The 19,298-nt window shown below is 48.4% G+C and overlaps 1 protein-coding gene across 1 annotated transcript; it reads right to left on the bottom strand.

Annotated features, from left to right (window-relative positions):
- On the bottom strand, positions 9,393 to 16,601 carry CRABP1 (cellular retinoic acid binding protein 1). Its single transcript, XM_005695096.3, has 4 exons — positions 16,245 to 16,601; positions 15,524 to 15,702; positions 13,394 to 13,507; positions 9,393 to 9,678 (listed from the first exon to the last, which is right to left on the bottom strand). The coding sequence occupies exons 1-4, from the start codon at positions 16,312 to 16,314 to the stop codon at positions 9,628 to 9,630; spliced, it is 414 nt and encodes a 137-aa protein (XP_005695153.3). The 5' UTR covers positions 16,315 to 16,601; the 3' UTR covers positions 9,393 to 9,627.

Genomic DNA, 19,298 nt, shown 5'->3' with positions numbered 1-19,298 from the left:
GAATGGGGGGCAGAGGAACAGGAGAGCTAGGGAGAGAATCCTGCGGGTTTGTACTGGGGGGTGGGGGATTAAGTTCTTCATTCACTAAGAGAGGAACTGGGAACACAAAGGGTTTGGGGGCAGGGAGTTTGGGGGAACTTGTTGAAGGGAAGGTGAAGTTCACTGATGCTCTTGATTTTAATCCCCACATCAGTCATCACTATGTTCTTCCATAAAGAAGTCTGGGACCTGAAAAAATGAACACAATCTCTGGTGATCACTGCAAGGGAAACATTTCATGTCACCAGTGGTAGAAAAAGCATTGATTCTGGGGTCAGACAGCCCAGGATTGTAATCCCAGCGCTGCCATTTACAAACTGGGTAACTCACTCCAAGGACTTAACCTTTCTAAACCTCAGTGCTCCTACCTATAAAATGGGACACTGCTATTACCTGACTTGCCTACATCCCAAGATTGCTGTGCATGTCACAAAGGATGCATGTGTGAATGGTACTGGACACTGTACACAGCCATACACCTTGGTCATTGTTATCTCTGCTTCCACTATTGTGGCTTGTTGCTGTCTTCTTTTCTCTTCTTTGGTCCTTCTCTTCCTTTCCCCAAAGTCTTGAGTCAAAAAACTTCATGGGGTCATAGTGTTAGGAGCCAGGAGAACTTTGTGATCATGGGTTCAGGTTTTCTATTAGCAATCACTTGGGGAAACACAAAGAAATTCAGATTCCTAGGCTCTATCCCAAACCTCGACAAGAATCAGGATCTCTTACTTTTTAAATGAAAATTTGTTTTAAATTACAAAAGTAATACATACTCTTTCTAAATGATTTCCAGCAATACAGAAATAATGAGAGTTAAAAACAGCCAGTTCTCAGAGGGAACTGCTATTTAGCAGTTTGGTGTGTGTCCTCGAGGGTTTTGTATTTGTCCTGAAAAGAGCTGACCATGTAGCTTTCATTTTTCCCATTAAACAAGATCGTCACTCATTTTTAAAAACGATATAGCTTGGACATCTTTTCACATCAGTACACATGCATACGCCTCATTCTCCTTGACAGCTGCAGAGAATTCCATGCTGTGGTTTATTGTAGTTGGTTTCACCATTTCTCTGTTGGTGGACATTTTGGATTCCCTCTGGTGATTCATATGCAGCCAGTCCAGCCTCTGTTCACATTTGGCAACCTCTGCTCTGCACAGATGGGGAGTGAGAGCCTCAGGGAGGGGATGTCAAGAACAAGAGCAACTTACTCACAAAGCAAATTAGTGGCAAAGCCAGTCTTACAATTATGATCCTCTCATGTGCTCTTTGCATTCAACTATATCATTACAGTTATTATTTTTTTTAATGACCTAGGGAACGTAATATTTTCTGAACCTATTCCTGATAGGAAGAGAAAAAAGAAAAAACAAACTCAGTGTTAATTTTGTTGTGTGTATTTCTGAAAATTGGGTTTACCCCCAAACTTTGAGTCTCAGAGTTTTCACATTTCATTATGTTCTTTGTAAAAGTCCATGATTCAATGATTTTTTTCTTGCACATTGTTTGCAAAGCCAATTTTTTTTAATGCTACAATCCCCAAATCTCACTTCCCCTGAGTATGCCTATTCTTGGAGACCCTGATAAAATTCCACTTTAGGGACCCTGAGACCCTCCCCTTCACTCACCATAATTGATGAGTTTTCCTCTTCTGGGAACAAATGGAATTATACAATTGTGACTGTCATCTATTTTCTTATTAAGTAAATTTCTCCAAGTCCTGTAGGTAACTTTCCCAGAAAGATAAATTACCCAGTTGTAACAAATATGATGCATAATATTTGCAGAACCCTTGTGAGAATTTGCCCTTTGCCCAGAAATTGTGCTTAATTTTCCTACAAAAGGATGGAACATTAATCCCGCCTCCCATGGAGTAAAGAGAGGTTTGATTGGAAGTGACCACTGTGCATCAAGTCACATGCTTGTGAAAGCAGATGCCCTCAGAGCTTGGTGCTGAATTGCATACCGATGTTTCCCAATCTACTGCCTCTACTACAAAGGGGTTGATCAGAAACTACTCACATTTCTGAGTAAAAAGGAAGAGATGTCATTCTCAGAAAACTGACCACAGACAGCGCTGGTAACATCTGAATGTTGTTTAGCACTGTCTTGGGCAAAAGATAAAGGAACACAGGACTACAGAGCAACTCTTCTGTCTAGTACTTGCCTCTTGGGTCCTAGAACTCTGGTTTCCAAATTAGACTCCTCCCCTGGTTCTGAAACTGTGGCTTCTATTGATAAATCTCATTGCCTTCCAGAAGGACTGGACTTCTTGAAGAAATGGGTGATTCCAGGTCTGGAGCAGGAAACACACAGAATGAGCCTGGAACACCATGTCATAACAAACAGCAAGGAATTTACCAAAGGTGACCGGGGCCCTCCTGAAGGACTCAAGAGTCAATCTGAAAAGGCTCTCACTGGCCAAAGCTGGGCCACTTTCAGCATCTATAAGGATAGCAACTGTGATGAGTTAAAACACGTCAACTATGTTTAGCTCTACAAATTCACAGTGACTTTCCAAAAGAAAGCAAAAACAGGGGCTTCCCTGGTGGTCCAGGCGGCACTTTGAACGCTTTGAATGCAGGGGGCACTGGTATGATCCCTGGTTAGGAACTGAGATTCCACATGTTGCATGGTGTGGCAAAAAAAAACAAAAACAAAACCCAAACCAACCAAACAAACAACTCATCAAAAATACATTGCTCTCTTTTAAAAGATGTCAAGAGGACCAATACATTACTTTGAAAACTAGTAAATACAGGGAAAGAATCAAACATTGATTCTGCCTTTCCTATATAAAGGCTTCCCTAGTGGCTCAGACGGTAAAGAATCCGCCTTCGATGTGGTAGACCTTCAATCCCTGAGTTGGGAAGATTCCCCCGGAGGAGGGAATGGCTACCCACTCCAGTATTCTGGCCTGGAGAATTCCATTGACAGAGGAGCTTGGCTTGCTACAGTACATGGGTTCACAAAGAGTCAGACTTGACTGACTGACTTTCACTTTCACTTTCTATATAAACTATGCCTCATGATGGAGTGGGGTGCCATTGCCTTCTCCAATCACATAGTAGATGAGAGGAATTATCTTCTAATGGAAATATTCTAGCTCAAAAGTGGAGAAACAATGATAGAAGTAGAATAGCCCTAGGTTTCAACCTCTAGTGAAACCATGACTCTAGGCAATGGTCACTAGTGGCTGCTAATATCACAGAGAGGCAAACATCACGAGTCCACTGAGGGACGTACAGCAGACCCACGACCTCTGCAGTATTCTTGCCAAGAAAATCAAACCTGAATCTAAATGAGCTTGTGGCTCTAACTACCACTTCTCAAGAAATACAAGAGAAACAAAACATGTTAAACACCATGGAAATGTAATCATCAAAATTTAGACTATAGGAAAATTTCAAGACAAACAACCTGTTTCTCCCACAAATACACTGTAAAAAAAAAAAAAAGATGAGGTAGAGGGGAACTTACAGATTCAAAGAGACTTAAGAGAGGTATCAGTCAGTCACAAAGTATGGCTATTTCAATCCTGATTTGAACAAATAGGAAGAAAAAAATTATGAGACTGGAAACTTTGAACACTGATAAGATATTTGATGATATTAGAAATTATTTTTAATTTCCAAAATGTGAGAATGATATTATAGTTACTTTTAAGGTAATTATTAACATCTAGAGACAATATACTGAAATACTTGTAAGTAGAATCTTAAAATGTCTGGAATCTGCTTCAAAATAATCCAGGAGAGGAGAGGATGGATGAAACAAGACGGGACATAATGGTTGTTGAAGCTGGGTGGCGGGTATATGGGGAATCATTATACAATTCTATTTTTGTGTATGCTAGAGATTTTCTATAATAAAGAGTTAAAAAAAATACACCTCTCAATCCAGAGAAAGAAGTCTTCCTGATCTTGACAAGCACCTACAATGATAACCCTGGGCAAATCATTTCTCTTCTCTCAGTTTCATCTCTTCACGGTTGAGTGCACTTACAAGCAAAGCGGCCCTGATGAGTTGGGATAAGCACAACTGTCCAATCAATTTAAGGGTTTTCAGTCAGAGAAGACTTAAAATCTACTCTGACCCACATTTATCTGACCATCGGGGACTTTGCAAAGATTAATTTTTCACCCAGTGACATACTGCTTTTCTTTTATCTTAGAGGAGATAGTTTGCTGGACATTGGGGAGGGCAGATATAGATGTAAGAGACATTTTTGAGACGATCCAAGGACTTTCCAGACACAAATGAGCTTTAAAGTAAAGGAGGGAAGAGCCCTGGAGTGTATTCCCAGAGAACAGATGGCTCTGAAAGCAGTGGGTGGGGTTGGACTGGTGGTGCAACAGGTTGCATTGGCAGGCTGGTTGCCCTACATTTTCTTGATAACATCCGCTGTTCATTTGGAAATGTTGGCTGCCATGATGAGGAGAAGATGATGAAGTAAAAGGGAATTTGAGGGACTTCCTGGTGGTCCAGTGGCTGACTCCAGTGTTCCCAATGCAGAGGGCCTGGGCTCAATCCCTGGTCAGGGAACCAGATCCCATATACCACAGCTAAGAGTTCACATGCCCCAAGGAAGATCGAAGATCCCACCTATTGCAACTAAGACCAGTGCAGCCAAATGAATAAATTTAATTTTAAAAATTTTTTAATAAAAAAGGGAATTAAGAAAGATGTTACAATATGCAAAAGAATCTTAACTGCCACAGAATATTTTGACATTATTTTTCCCTTTAAGCAAGATGGCACATTGTCTAGTTCCATAGCACCGGTAGTCATCATCAAGACAAGACTTCCTAGAAATCTGCGATCCAGACAGGCCCCTGTCCTTTCCATCACCTCAGTGTATCAGTTTGAAATGCTTTTACTTGCAAGTATGGAAACCACTGAATTAACAGGCTTAAACAAAGAAGGGCTTTTTTCTTTTTTTTAGATCACATAGCAATACATCCAAAGAGAGGCAGGGGTTGTACTATCTCAATGAGTCTGAGCTGACATCTCCTTTCCTCATGGTTATAAGATGGTTGCACCAGCTCCAGGCATCACAATCACATACCATATTGAGAGGCAGTAAGATGTTACCTTCTCAGGCTCTCCTCTCTTATCAGGAAGGAAAAGTCTTGCCCGGAAGACTTTTGGAAGACTTACCTTTATGTTTTATTAGCCAGAATTGGGTCACATGCTCAATGCTAGTTACAATACAGGCTGGGAAAAAAAGCATTGACTTTCCCAGCCTCTACTGTGGGAGGTGGATGGAAGGGGTGCTGGGACAAGCAATCAGTAAGTTTGCTTCTTCCAAGTTTTCCTGCTCCTGAGCAGGGCTTCCTGCACTATTCACACTTTTATTTTAAATGAGTCTTGCAATCTCTATCCCCCTGCCTCTGAGATATAATATGCTATGTGTATTATATATACTACCTACCTGAGGGATTTCTCTTACTGTTGGATGGTGTTTGAGTTGAGTACTGCTGTTTGTGCCCATATGTCTGCTTTTCCTTGCAGACATCCATTCAGGAAGGTTTGGATCTTATAAAAAATGTTGGCCCTTCATCAGTCAGATAATCAGCACATGTTTACAGAGTTATCCCCATTTGCCAAGCCCTGTGGTGGGGCAGTAGGGGGTGGTGGGGGAGGAGGCAGAGATGGTTAAGCAGCCATTCCTGGCCTCAGGGACCACACAGGCTGATTGGCAGAAAATGTCAGAAACCTAGGAGATGTGGAACGACAACACAGGACCACAATAGAAGACCTTCAAGCACAAGGCAGGCAGTAATTGTGAGCCTGATGTGGGCGCAAGAGACATCGAGGGAAGATGTCCTAGAGGAGGTGAATGCGGGCCTTGAAAACATAAAAGATCTGAGAGACTCAGAGGAGTGGGAATCAGGGTCTGGACCCATGCGGCTACAGGGCAGGATTGTGTAGAAATCTCAAAAGCTCTTTTGTTGTTCAGTCACTAGGTCGTGTCTGACATTGCGACCCCATGGACTGTAGCCCGCCAGGCTTCTCTGTCCATGGGGTTTTTCAGGCAAGAATACTGGAGAGGGTTGCCATTTCCTTTTCCAGGGGATCGTCCCCACCCAGGGATGGAACCTGTGTCTCCCATGTCTCCTGTATTAGCAGGCAGATTCTCTACCAGAAGCCACTAGGGAAGATAAATATAAAGCTTTTAGTACTTTACAAACCTTAATTCCACTAATCTCCATACCAGCCAGGCCAAATGGATTTTATTGTCCTCATTTTACATAGCAAGGGACTAAACAATTTGTTCAAGGTTTGCTAGCCAGCTGAGATGGCTGGATGGCATCACCAACTCGATGGACGTGAGTCTGGGTGAACTCCGGGAGTTGGTGATGGACAGAGAGGCCTGGCGTGCTGCGATTCATGGGGTCGCAAAGACTCGGACACGACTGAGCGACTGAACTGAACTGAACTGAACTGACGGAGGATAGCTTAATCAGTTCCTTCCTACCCAGTTCTTTCCCCTCTATTCCTTTTTTTCTAAAAGGTTCTGCCCACTAGCCCAGGAGAGGTCACATGTCTTAGGCCTGGCCAATCACTGTACTGTGTTTTCCCTCAATTGTGATTGGTCCAGGGGTGGTCATATGACCTGAATCAGTTCTATAAAGAAGTCAAAATGGAGTCAGAGATGGAGGGGTAGAGGGCTTAAGGCCCAGCTCCTGAAGCTTTTGCTTGAATCCTGAGAGTTTCCCCAGCATTCTTCACAACCAGGTCAGCACTTTCTTAAAAAAAAAAACAAAACAAAAAACCAATAGCTTTATTAAGATAAATCACATATAATTCATCCATTTAAAATGCGCAATTCAGTGGTTTTTTTGTGTGTTTGTAGAGTTGTGCAACTACCACCACATCAATTTTAGAACATTTTCATTGTCACCAGCCCCCACACCCCTAAGAAACTTTTTACTCCCATTTCCTCCCATTATGTCCAGCCTTAGGCAACCACCAGTCCGCCCTGTGTCTGTATGGATTCATCTGTTCTGGACATTTCATAGAAGTGGAAGCATACACTATGAGGTCCTTTGTTACTGGCTTCTTGCCCTTAGCATAACGTTTTCAAGGTTCAGCTGTGTTGTCGCAGAGTATGTTCCTTTATGCTGGGGCTGGTTGGGGTTGGGTTTCTTGTACTTGCAAACCAAAGGTGTGGCCAGGAGTTGAAGCCAGGTGTGACAGACACCAAAACCCTCATTCTTTGTTTCACCTGTTGAGATCAAGACATGGAGGGCGCCGGAGAGTTTGACCTTTCTGTCGCAGACCCTGGGTTTGCTGAGCAGACGAGTGACATGTTTAGAATAGCATCATAGTGAGGTTGATCTGATGACAGTGGTATTTTGTGTAGGTGTTCATCCTACATGTATGTGTAAATCATATATCATATGTAACGTGTCTGTGAGTTGCTCAGTCGTGTCCGACTCTTTGCAACCCCATGGACTGTAGCGCACCAGGCTCCTCTGCCGTGGAATTCTCCAGGGAAGAATACTGGAGTGGGTTGCCATGCCCTCCTCCAGGGGATCTTCACAACCCAGGGATGGCAGCTGAGTCTCCCACATTGCAGGCAGATTCTTTACCATCTGAGCCACCAATGTGTGTACACATAAGTATTTAAAGGTTGAAAATTATAGCAGCAATTCCCATATTGGGTCCCATGCTAATGTCCTGTGAGCAGTGTTCCAAGAGGGGTGAGAAACTCTGTGCCTTTTTCTCTGGAAAATGAAGAAAAGGATTCAAGAGAAACAGGCTACAGCCTCTGTTCTGAGTCTAAGTAAAGTGGTGCTTCAGACAGTCCTGGTTCTCCCCTTCCTTAGAGGTGCCACTCCAGCCCCCTTCCTCCAGGAAACCATTAGGCAACTGCTCCTACATGTAAGTAGTAGAATCTTTGAGAAAGAGCCAAAGTTTTCATCAGCAAAGTAGGGCTCTGGACTGCGGCTGTGTGATAAGTCAGGTAAAGGTGTCCTCGTTTACATACAGGTGGTGGCACCTGGGCCTTAGGTGTCTGCCCATCAGGGTATGAACTCTTTGAAACTGAAAGTATTAAGTCGCTCAGTTGTGTCCGACTCTTTGCAGTCCCGTGGATTGTAACCCATCAGACTCCTCTTTCCATGGAATTCTCCAGGCAAGAATTCTGGAATGGATTGTCATTTCCTTCTCCAGGGGATCTTCCCCACCCATCAAACCCAGGGTCTCCTGCATTGCAGGCAGATTCTTTCCCATCTGAGCCACCCAGGGTGAGCTCTTTAGGGTCACCTTAAACCAGTCATCTAAACTGGGCCTCACCCATGCCCACACAGCCAACTCCCCAGCCGACTCTGGCCTGGCTTTGCCAAGAACCCCTGTGCCTAGGATGGCAGGGAGAGATGCCTGAGAAGCTAGGCAAGCAATGCAAATGAGGGCAGGGGCAATGGTGGGGCCCATGGGAAGGCAGAGAGTGTAAGTTCCACTTAAGGGGGAAAGTTGCTAAGCCAACTGTTGCCCTGTAAGAGATGCCAGATTTTCCCCATTTTTCTGAGGGAATAGAAATGCAGATTTTCATATGAATTCTCCTGACTTTCCGATGTTCAAGTTGGTAACTGTGGATTATTGTCCTTTTGCATGTTGGGATCCATTCTCCTCTTGTCTCTGTCCTAGGAGGGTAACTCTTGTGGGCAGTACCCTCCTCCCCCTACCTGTCCATTCTTTTGCCCTCTAGATTCCAGATGGGTTTGGCCAGTGGACAGAATAAGTAGATCAGATTGAAAGTTGGGTGGTCAGTATATTTAACCCCCTTGTTCCAAACCAGAGACTCTCCCCGACCCTCTGAACCCCGCTCTACCCACATACTGGGGCTTTGGCAGTGACCACATTCTTCTGTGTACTGCACAACTCTTGTACGTAGTGGTCTCTCTTCCAGGCTCCTGTGGTCTGATGACTCCTCTGTCCGTCTCTCTAGGGGAGTATACCAGCTCCCTACTGCTGGTCTCTGAGTACCTCACCATCCTTTGTTGGTTCTCTTCACTCTGTCCATGTAAAGGCCTGTGTAAATAGCCCCTTCATTCTGAGCGCTCCTCAATTAACCCTTTCAAATGTTCCCTCACTTTGCTGCTGGGAACCACCAATATATCAACTAATTCAATTAAAACACCAGCATAGGGAGGTCTAAGCACACCTGGATCTTCAGTGTGAATCCTTTCAGAAGGAGCCCAGCTCACCACCCTTGCCGTATGCTCCAAGCTCTGCACCAGGGCAGCAGGTGGAAGCCAAAAGTCCCTACGCAGACCAGTGCAGAGCTCGGGTCAGCAGGATCACCAAGACCTTTGTGGAAACTGAAGAGGCAGTCCAAAGAAGGAGAAAGCCTTGAGGTGTGTACAGCCAGTTTAATGACGGATGAACCCATACAGATGCCAGACTATGGAGCGCCAGGGACACGGAGGCACAAAGCCTTGGGGAAAACACTACAGCATTACTGGGGGGACATCGGGATCACCTAACGTTAATACCGGGGAAGAGGAGGTCCGCTGGCGGCTCAGAACTATGACATTCTTGGGGGAACATGCATCCCACCCCCAAAGCTGGAGCAAGCTGGCCGCCTTCATTCCCGAACATAAATCCTCGTGCAGACCACGTCATCGGCGCCGAACGTCTGCAGGGAAGGAAAACCAATCAGTGCAGATGTCTGTGCAAAAATGTTTAAAGCATATCGCTAATAAGGGCACTTACTGCCCTGTTAAAAACTCTTTGTAACAGACATTCAATTTCCTGTGCTGTGTGTTCATGCTCAGCGCTAAGAATTTTTTTTTTCCCTCCCTTGAGCTCTGCGCTGGCAGAGAGGCAACTAGGGTATAGAGTTATATTGTGTGCAGTTTTCCTTTGCTTCTGGAACCTGGGAGTGCTGACATAAAAAATGCAAGTTTCCTGGCTTTGGTTTTTTAAATTAAACTGAAGTGGGGGTGGTGGTATGTCATACTGGACATTTCTGAAGTCGTTCTGTCTCTTTTCAAGTGATTTCAAGAGAGCAATGGGCCCGGGGCCACTGAGCCCTGGGATCCAGTAATCAACAGTCAGGTGGGATATCCTTGGAAAGGGTGTAGAAGTGCCTTCTAGGAAGCGGCTGTCCATCCTGAAAGACAGCTGAGATGTTGTGTCAGTAATACTCAAGGAACCCCTGAGCTAGAAACGTGGTCTTGGCTGCAATAGAATGGCATAGGCCGCCAAACCTAGGCCTGCAATTCACAGCCAGGTGAGCTGGGGCACCGCTCTGGTCTCTTGGACAATTCGGAGATGGAGCGGCAGGGAGTTGAGGGCAGGAGTGCAATTGAACAAGATGATCCCAAGTTCTTTCAGCTACAGTTTTATGACTCTTTTAGTTTGTTTGCTGTGGAGAGGGCACAAATCATTCCACAAATGGAGGAGGAAGGACCATTTTCTTCTGGCCTCTGAAAAGATATCCCTGTAAGTAAGCTGTCTCCACTCTTCCCAAAACTGGCAATTACTCACAAGGCCTGCTCTCCTGGGTCTCTCACAGATAACTGGGACAGAAAAAAGCAATATATTAAAAAAAAAAATTTAAACAAACAGGATGTCCCCAGTCTGTCGACTGACATAGATATGTTTGTTTGTAGACATACATTTTTTCTGTGGGAGAGCCCCTATCTTTCAAATTGTCAAAAGGGCCTTAGGTTAAAAACCCTGAACTAAGAGCGTGAATGGGCTTCCCTAGTGGCTCAGTGGTAAAAAAAAAAAAATCCTCCTGCAATGCAGGATCCACTGGAGACATGGGTTCCATCCTTGGGTTGGGAAGATCCCCTGGAAGAGGGCATGGCAACCCACTCCAGTATTCTTGCCTGGAGAATCCCATCGACAGAGGAGCCTGGCGGGCTACACAGTCCACGGGGTCACAAAGGGTTGGACATGACTGAAGCAACTTAGCACACATGCACGCAAGAGCTTGAACGTACTTGTATCTTCCCCTGGGTCACTTAGTTGGTCATGAGATGCTCTCAGAGAACATGAGCTGGGACATTATTCTCATGTGTGTTTCAGGGAAATACTAGTCATTAGTGATTATGAAGGAATCAAATGCTCATGACCAGCCTAAATAGGGAACTGCTGATCATACCGGCGGCACAGCTGTGCCTGCTCTGGACACCTTCTCTGTCTTCCTCCCTCTCCTCATTAGTGAGGAATTAGCAGACGATGCTGGGTGCTGGGGGAGGCGGAGGCAGGGCTTCCCATAGAAATTCCCCTCTCAAGTGTCCAGACCTGTCAGAACCATGTCAGTTTTCCAAAATTCTTCCAGCTCTATGGCCATGGAGTGTCCCATGGCAGGCCAAAGCTTGGGGACTGGACTCTTTATCTGTGCTAGAATGATCGTCACCTCACTCAGGCCATCAAACGGCTTCACGAAACAAGAAGAAATGGGTACATTTCCAACCACGTTCAAAATGTCCTTCTCAGCCCGCAAACTATTATGAGAGGTTCCTGAAAGAAACTCTCTCTACACTATTCCAGAGTGGTTTAAGGGACTTTACTCAGTTTTCAAAAGAAGGCAAGTTACAGCCCGGGGTTGCTGGGAGAGCTTATTTCAAGTTAACCAGAATAAATTGCCTCTTGTTTATAGAGACGGCATCTCCCTACATTTGGATTTATTAATGATAATAACCCTTGGAACAAAAGCCCATATTTTAGATCCAAATGCCAAGAATTAATGTTCCCTTTGAGGCTCGTATGTATGTATGTATATGTCTGCTGAGCCAGGGAGAGAAGCACGGGTGGAGATGCAGTGGGGGAGTTGGAAGTGGGGGAAATCTCCTAACAGAATCAAGCCAGTGTGCGGGCTGCTCAGATACTGCAGAGATTAATAAAATCACCCTTTCTCACCAAGCACACCGAGCCTACTTAACCCTCAGCTACCCTCAAGAACTCTAAAAATCATCTCCCTCTTTGCTATCCTTGGTCCCAATGAATATGTCCCTTTTTCTCTTAGATTCCCATCTCTCGGCCTCAAATTGCTCCCCCAACCCCATCAATGTATTCCTGCCCTGGAAACAACATTAACCAGGTTGCAAATGAAGCCAGTCCTTTCTGTGTGAAAGGAGGAAGTCTGGGAAATCATCTCAGGAAAGGACAAGAAGGCAAGAGTGAGATCAAGCAGCCTCCACTGAAGTAACAGAAATAGCTCAATTGAGGGTCTTCCTACAGAATAAATTTCAGGGCTGAAATAAATGTAATTTCAGGGCTGAGAGGGACCTGGGTCGGGGGGAACGAGGCTTTAGTCCAAACCCTCATTTACAGCTTGGGGAGGGAAGGGCCAGGCCCGGGTCACAGTGAGTCCTGACCTAGCATTCCTTGCCACCTCCTTTTCCGACATTTCAGGGTGACGCTCATTAAGACGGGGCAAGCAGGCAGTCTTAGAGGGGAGATGTTAACAACGGGCCTGATGGAGAACAAAGGATATCATTTCCTGGTTACCCACAACAGCTTTCCCCTTTTCTAGTGTGGGGCGGGGGTGGGGTGGGGTGGGCCATGGGTGGGGTGGGGGTGGTTGGGGGGAGTGAAGAGGCGGGCGGGGAAGGCTGTTGTCAGGAAAGCTTGGTCTGTTCTGAAACACAAAGGGAGCATAACAGGGAGTTGTCCTTCACTCCTGCCCCCCCACTTCCTTTGCTCCCCTAAATGGAAAGGAGGTGTGTGATTTAACTACAGAGGTTTCTAACTTGGCCTCAGCAGGTATATTTTGCATGGTCAGGGATGTTTAAAATACTTCAATCTGATTCCCTGATTACCCTCTCCAGTTAACCCTCAGACTGTCTTAAATTAGCATTTCTTGTCTGTCTCCCGGAAAGCCATCGGAGTGTAAGTCCGGGGGCAGGGGTGGTGGGGGCGGGGGCGGTGGGGGGTGCAGTAAAAAGACTTCCAGTGCAGGCATACTGAAATTTCTGAAATCTTTCCTAGGCAGCAAAGTGGAGAATGGTGAGGTGAGGAAAACCCTTTCTGCAGAGTGAACTCTGGGACCTCGCAGAGCCCACGCACGCTGAGCTCAACTGGAGGGGAGGTTGGTTTAAGTAAGTCAGCAAGTCACCGCCGGGATGTGTGGGTTTGGATAGTGGCCGGCAGCGCAGCATGTCTCTAGCCCCTGCTCTGCCCCCTGAGCCACCCCGCTCTCCTGCCAGCCATCTAACAGTGATTTCCTCTGGCCTAAACTGTCGTCTCGAGCTTTTCTGCTTACATTTTAAGCCAGAGCATAGAGGGTCTCTCCCTGAATGGGCGAGTGAGGACAACGTCGGTGGGGCCGGGCTGCGAGCAGCGGCTGGAAACCTGCGAGCTCCTTTCAGGGTTGGGGGTGAGGGGGTGTCACTCACCAGGATGAGTTCGTCGTTGGCCAGCTCGCGGGTCCAGTAGGTTTTGGGGCCGTCCCCCTCCAAGAGAGTTTGTGTGCAGTGTATCTTGTTCTCATTCTCCCAAGTGGGTAAGCTCTGCGGGCAGGAAAACCATTAGTGACATTAATTACAGTCTTGGCAGCGGGGAGCAGAGACAACAATGAGCACGGGAGAATAACTGCTGTGCAGAGAAGCAACACATGGTCTCTGTCAGCAACGCACAGAGCCTTCTCTGCTGTGCCTTATCAAGCCCAAATTCAGGGGGCTGACCACAGATTTTATGGGAGTATAAATATACCTTGTATTACACACACACACACACAGAGGAGAGCAAAGCCTCAGGCATGGCTTACATCTTCAGGAATAAAATTGAGAGCATACAATGATTCATTTATGTCAAAATGGACTCCCCCTTCGAGCAATTTGGCTGTTGAGGGCAAAAAGCTTCACAACAGAAATACAAAATTTTAGAACGGTTAAGACACCATATTTGTGACCACATCTAGTCAGCAAGTCAGGAGCTTTTCCTTGCACGGATTTGGGGATAATGCCTCTCTTTCTGTTTGCACTCAGCAGACGCAGTACACACCCTGTTCTGATAATCCTGAGTTTCTCTGACTCTGAGAATAAAAACACTGCCACTTCCTAGGTTACATCTCTCTAGAAACAAAATTTTTTTTTTAAGATCTGAAGGGTCTTCATGCTGTCGGAGGTAGAAGGCAAAGAAGGGATTCCGCTGTAGTTTTCCCCAGCGTCTGCATGAAGCAAAATGGTATACAGTTGGGCTAGGCGTCTGTCCTGAATGTGCACATACTGTCTTTTTAACTAACACGTGGGACACGTTCACTAGGCAGGGTGGGGATGGATAAAGCCCCACTCCCCAGGCTGTCTTGTGAACCTTTGATTTCTGATCAGAATTACTGTCTCCAGCAGTACTCACTGTTAGATGTACCCAAACTGATTCTGCCTATTGCCAGGCCTTTTACCTTAGACTCCCAGACCTTCCCTCTACGCTGAAGAGAGGTCCTGCTCTTTTGTTTTTGCAAACAGAGCAGTGGCTGAGGGCTTGGATCTTGCCAGCTCCAAGCCCAGATATCATTTTCAGGCTGTGTCAACTCTAGGGGTCAAATATTGCTTCATGGGCCAGGGTGCTTCTGGGGGACTGTGTCTCTATGTCCTCCCAAACCCGGTGCCCAGAGAGTCTCACTCTAGATCAGACAGGCACGGCTCCGGAAAGGTGAAAAACAATTTCTCACTCTCTGGAATGCTATGAGTTTTTCTTTTTTCAAACCTTGGGGGAGAGGAGGGAGACATTTTGTCACTTTTTAAATAAGTGGTAGCATCAGCGATTGTCCATCTGCCCTCAAAATACATGAGTAGCCAACCCTCCATTCTATTCCACAGACCAACCAAATGCGACTTTGCCCATCTGAAAAAGGAATTTATAACCCCTTGCTTCAGTCCACCGATTCATCCCTGGGACCGATAAACGGAGAGAAACAGAATTCTTGCCCCTGGGGACTAAAAGAGGGCACTCAGTCCATTCTCCGGGCAGAATCTGCCTTGCTTTTGGAAAGGTTTCGTCTTTTCCTTTAAGGAACCTAACTGAGGGCGGGCAGGAGAGGTACCGGGGCCATCAAGACTGTTGAAACTGGATCCAGAGCATTACCAAGGGCCCAGGACCTGGGAGGGCGGGACGCAAGAGCTGCGGCTCCACCTGCGACAGGAAACGTGGCAGCCGAACGGCCGGGCAACGCGGCCCAGCCACCTCCTCCTCCTCCCCAGCCGCCTGCGCTCGCGCGAGGATCGCTGCAAAATGCCGCAGAAACGCCTGCAGAGAACGCGGTGTAACCCAAAGCCCGCGCTTTAAGCGCGGCGGTTAGCACCCCGGGAGGCAATTTAGGGAGGAGGTTGGGAGGGGCTGGGGTGGGACTTTCTCCTGAGCCCAGGGCAACGAGTTGCACAGATCCTCTGGGCAAACAGCCGATGCACACGCCCTGCAAGGAAGGCGCGGCACAGGCTGCAGAAGGAGACGGGGGTCTCATCTGGCTGCAACGGGTCCTGGGTAGGGAGCAGGGATCCGGGAAGGCTGCCCAGACTCTGAGACCTCACCCTGCACTTGCGTCCGTCCACGGTCTCCTCCTCAAAGCCTTCTCCGACCTTGAAGTTGATCTCGGTCGTGCGCACCGTGGTGGATGTCTTGATGTAGAACTGGTCCCCGTCCTGGCGGATCTCCACGTGCGGCTTGGACGCAGCCGCCACGGCCACTTTCCTCAGCATGGCGTTCACACCTGCCCCGGGAAGAACGGGGGCGACCCGGGTTCGGGTCACGGGGTCTCGTCACCCGTCCATTGTTCCAGAACTGGCCTGGCATTTCCCAAACCCTCTGACTATAGAAGGGGGACTTACAAATGAACCATTCCTCCTCCGGCTCTCACCCTGATTTTCAAGATGAGAAACTGAGGCTCAGAGAGGGTAAATGGCTTTCCTTCGGTAGCACGTGGTAGGGCCTGGTCTCAAAATGAGTCCCTAAATTTAAAGTCCCTGACCCTCCCAGGATTTCAGTAATAATCTCTCCTCGCGATGATCTAGCGCGAGATAAAGACCGAGCCGTCGGGGAAAGCGCCAAGGATCCAGCAAACGTTCGCTGGATGAGTGGATCCCAGGCTCTCCTCGCTACTTCTAGATGGGATGCTCCTTGGAATTCGCCCCGATCTAAGGCACCCAGGACTCCCTCCTGTCTGGTGTTGGTCCCTAAAGCCGACTCCCCGCGGGCCCCGGGGCGCCTCCGGCCGCTACTCTCCGTCGGGGCGCGCTGCCCGGGCCAGCTTACCCAGCGCCTTGAGCAGCTCGTCGAAATTCTCGCTGCTGCGCATCTTCCAGGTGCCGGCGAAGTTGGGCATGGTGGCAGCGGTGGCGGCGGCGGGAAGACGGCGGCAGGCACGGACAGCTGCGGCGCAGCGGGCACACTCCAAGCTGCAAAGGCGGAGACTGCAGCTCTGCGCCCAGCCCCACGCGCCTTGAGTCACCGGGAGAGCGCCCCCAACCCCCTCGCCGCTCCAAGCCCCGCCCCGCTAGCCCCGCCCCCACCCCCCGCGGCCCCTACCCAGCGTGAGCCCCTCTCCCAGCCCTACTGTGCCCCCGCTCTGCCCCTTGGCGGTCCATTCGCCAGGGGTGCAAGCCTGGTACCAGCTCTCCTACAACTCTGGGTGGGGGGCGTCTCTGCCACCCCCAGGCCACCCACATCCTTCTTTAAAGTGGGTGGTGGGAGAGGGTTAGATGTAACAAAATTGGCCAAGAGGAGAAAATCGTTGAAGCTCGGCGGTGGGGGTTGGCGAAATCATTATACCACTCTCTCTACTTTCGTATATGTTAGAGAATATACATAATATAAAGTTAAAATAAGTGGGTAGTAGGTCCACCAGGGGATGACAGCCACCCTGTCCCCACTCCCAGGCATGGCTTCTGGATGCGCCCAGTAGGTCGCCTCCACTCCCAGTCCTGGATCCTATTCCGCAACCACCACCAACCCACCTTACTTCCGCACCACCACCACCACAGCAGGACCACGGAAGGAAACGGCGGAAAAGCCTCAAACCACTCCAAACCCGCCCGGCGCTGCTGCTCGGAACCCAGGATCGCGCGAGATTGTGGGGTCCTCCGCGTTGGTGTGGCGGGAGGGAGCCCAGGCCGCTGCACCCTTGTGGGTAGCTCAGAGAAGGGTGGACTGGATAAGCTCCAGAACCCTGTATATCCGTGGCCTGTTTTGCAGAAAAGTGAGACTTTGCACTTGCCGGCAGGCTGGGAGGGCCAAGTGGAGGAAATCGCCACTTTTCTTCCTTTAATCCGTAATATGGCCCAAACCTAAGGCCCCCTCAGTGCCTCCGCTACGAAAGTACAAACATTTCACCACAGCGCTTAGAGCTTTGCACACAGACCCTAAAATTCCCTTCCGGTCTCTTCCCGCTCTTCTGCCGTCAGTATGCCTTGGCAAACTGCACAACTCAGGACTCTGGGACCTGTCAGGCATCTTCCCACCTCTAAGCGCCTGCTGGACAACCGTTGGGGAAAGCCCTTTTCCTCCTCGGGTAAATAAAATCTTGCCCACTCATGGGAGTCCACCTTTATGCCATCTCTTTTGAAATTCAGCTTCCTAATCAAATGATTATGTTTTTCTGAACCCGCTGAATTCTGTGTTTGATCCTGGTCTTGTTTAAGTTTTAATCCTGCTATTAAACTGAACACCTGGAGGGCAGTGATTGAGCCTTTGTCAATTTGACCTCTCTTCCACAGGCTTAGCCAGGTGGGGCTCAGTCAGTAAGCATTGATCTGAGGAGGGTGTATGTACCCTGCAGCCCAGAGGTAGTGTGGGGGTGAAGATCCCCAGAGGGACTGCAGGAGTTGAATTCCTGCTGAACAGGGCTCTGGACCTCTGCAGGTGCCTGGGGCTGGAGTCCTGCTCTCCGGCCCTAAGGAGCTGCCCTAGAAAGCAGCTGAGGACAGGAGAGGGAGAGGGGCTGTCCCCAGCTGGGAAAGGGTGTGGGCAGGGCCAGCTTCACGGACGTGAGACCTGTGTAGTCCACAGAGCCATGCATTTAGGAGGGCCTGGCATTTGGTTCAGTGCTCTCCTCCTGCCATCTTGAAATTATTAACTACTTTTGGGCAAGCAGTCCTGTATTTTCATGTTGCACCAGATCCGCAAATTATGTACCTGATCCTCAGTGTGGGAGGCAGAGGCTAGGGCTGCCACAGAATCAAGTCACTTGTCTGGGGTCTGCACAGTGAGGGGGCCAAGTGGGGTTGCCATCCAACTAACACAGACCACTGCCCCCATCCAGCTCTCCTCCCCAACATGGCCTCTGCCATCTTCAGACCAGGCTCGGGGGGGTGGAGGGGGAGGACTGAAGCAGGACAGTGGAGGGAAGTAAAGTTGGGAGTCAAAGCCACAGGGAAAGCCTTGAAGTGGCTGGCAGGTATTGCAGCAAAGGCACTGAGTCGGCAAAGAGGGGAAAAGGAAGAGACAGGATGGGGGAGTCGTGGTGCATTGCCCAGGCACTGAGCGAGGGTGGGAGAGGGTCCAGGAAGAGGAGGGGACTGCTAGTTCAGAGTGCAAGTTGGTCCTGGGGTCCTGTGAACCCACTGTCCTTGTTAATGAAGTTCAGAAGTGACCAGGGCAGATAGAAGGAGCTAAGACACCCCAGACCTTATCAGAGGGCACATGGAGAGGGGGGAATGCAGCTCCCTGTCTGACCTGGCTACTCGGGGAATGTCAGAGCCTAGGGGACAGCACAAACCTCACGAGGGTGGTATTTCTGAGAACCCAGCCTGAGAATCCAGAGCAGAGTCCCTGCTAAGGAGAGGTCAGTTGGTGGCCTGGGCTGAAGGACAGATAGGCAGAATCACCCCGACTTCTCTGGGCCTCTTTGCTCTCTCCCATTCCTTCTCCTGTTTCACCCTTCCATCCACTAATCTTGCTGGGTTCAGCTCTGGGGATGATGACCAATCAAAGTCCAGGCTTTGTCTTAAGGGCCCACCATTTACCTGGGGGGAAATCCTAGGAAATCTGTGGTCCCCGTGTGGGCTAACAGTGCCTAAGGGGCAGGCTTTTAGCCCAGCTTGTGTTGAGCCTTTAGAGTCAATCCAGAGGGGCTAAGGGAATGAGGAGGTCTGATTAGAAAGAGCAACGTGTGCGAAGCCAGGAGCTGTAGAACAGGGCTGTGGGTTTGGGGACTAATTATCCTTTGGGGCAGCTGGAGTGGATCATCTGAGGAGAGGGGAGTGAGGCCGGAGGTGACATAGGAGGTGAGCAGAAGTCACTCCACTAAGTGCACATGGCTATGAGGTGGGATTCTTGGAGAAGGCATATAGAAGGGTTTTAGGAGAGGTG

This window comes from Capra hircus, chromosome 21, assembly GCF_001704415.2.
Source record: "Capra hircus breed San Clemente chromosome 21, ASM170441v1, whole genome shotgun sequence".
Taxonomy (NCBI): Eukaryota; Metazoa; Chordata; class Mammalia; order Artiodactyla; family Bovidae; genus Capra; species Capra hircus.
This window is presented reverse-complemented; position numbering and strand designations above follow the sequence as displayed.

Coding starts and splice junctions, on each gene's coding strand:
- CRABP1 (XM_005695096.3), bottom strand. CDS start 16,314: ATGCCCAACTTCGCCGGCACCTGGAAGATGCGCAGCAGCGAGAATTTC. Junction 15,703..16,244: donor CGAGCTGCTCAAGGCGCTGG/GTAAGCTGGCCC, acceptor TTCCCGGGGCAG/GTGTGAACGCCATGCTGAGG. Junction 9,679..13,393: donor CCAACGACGAACTCATCCTG/GTGAGTGACACC, acceptor CCTTCCCTGCAG/ACGTTCGGCGCCGATGACGT.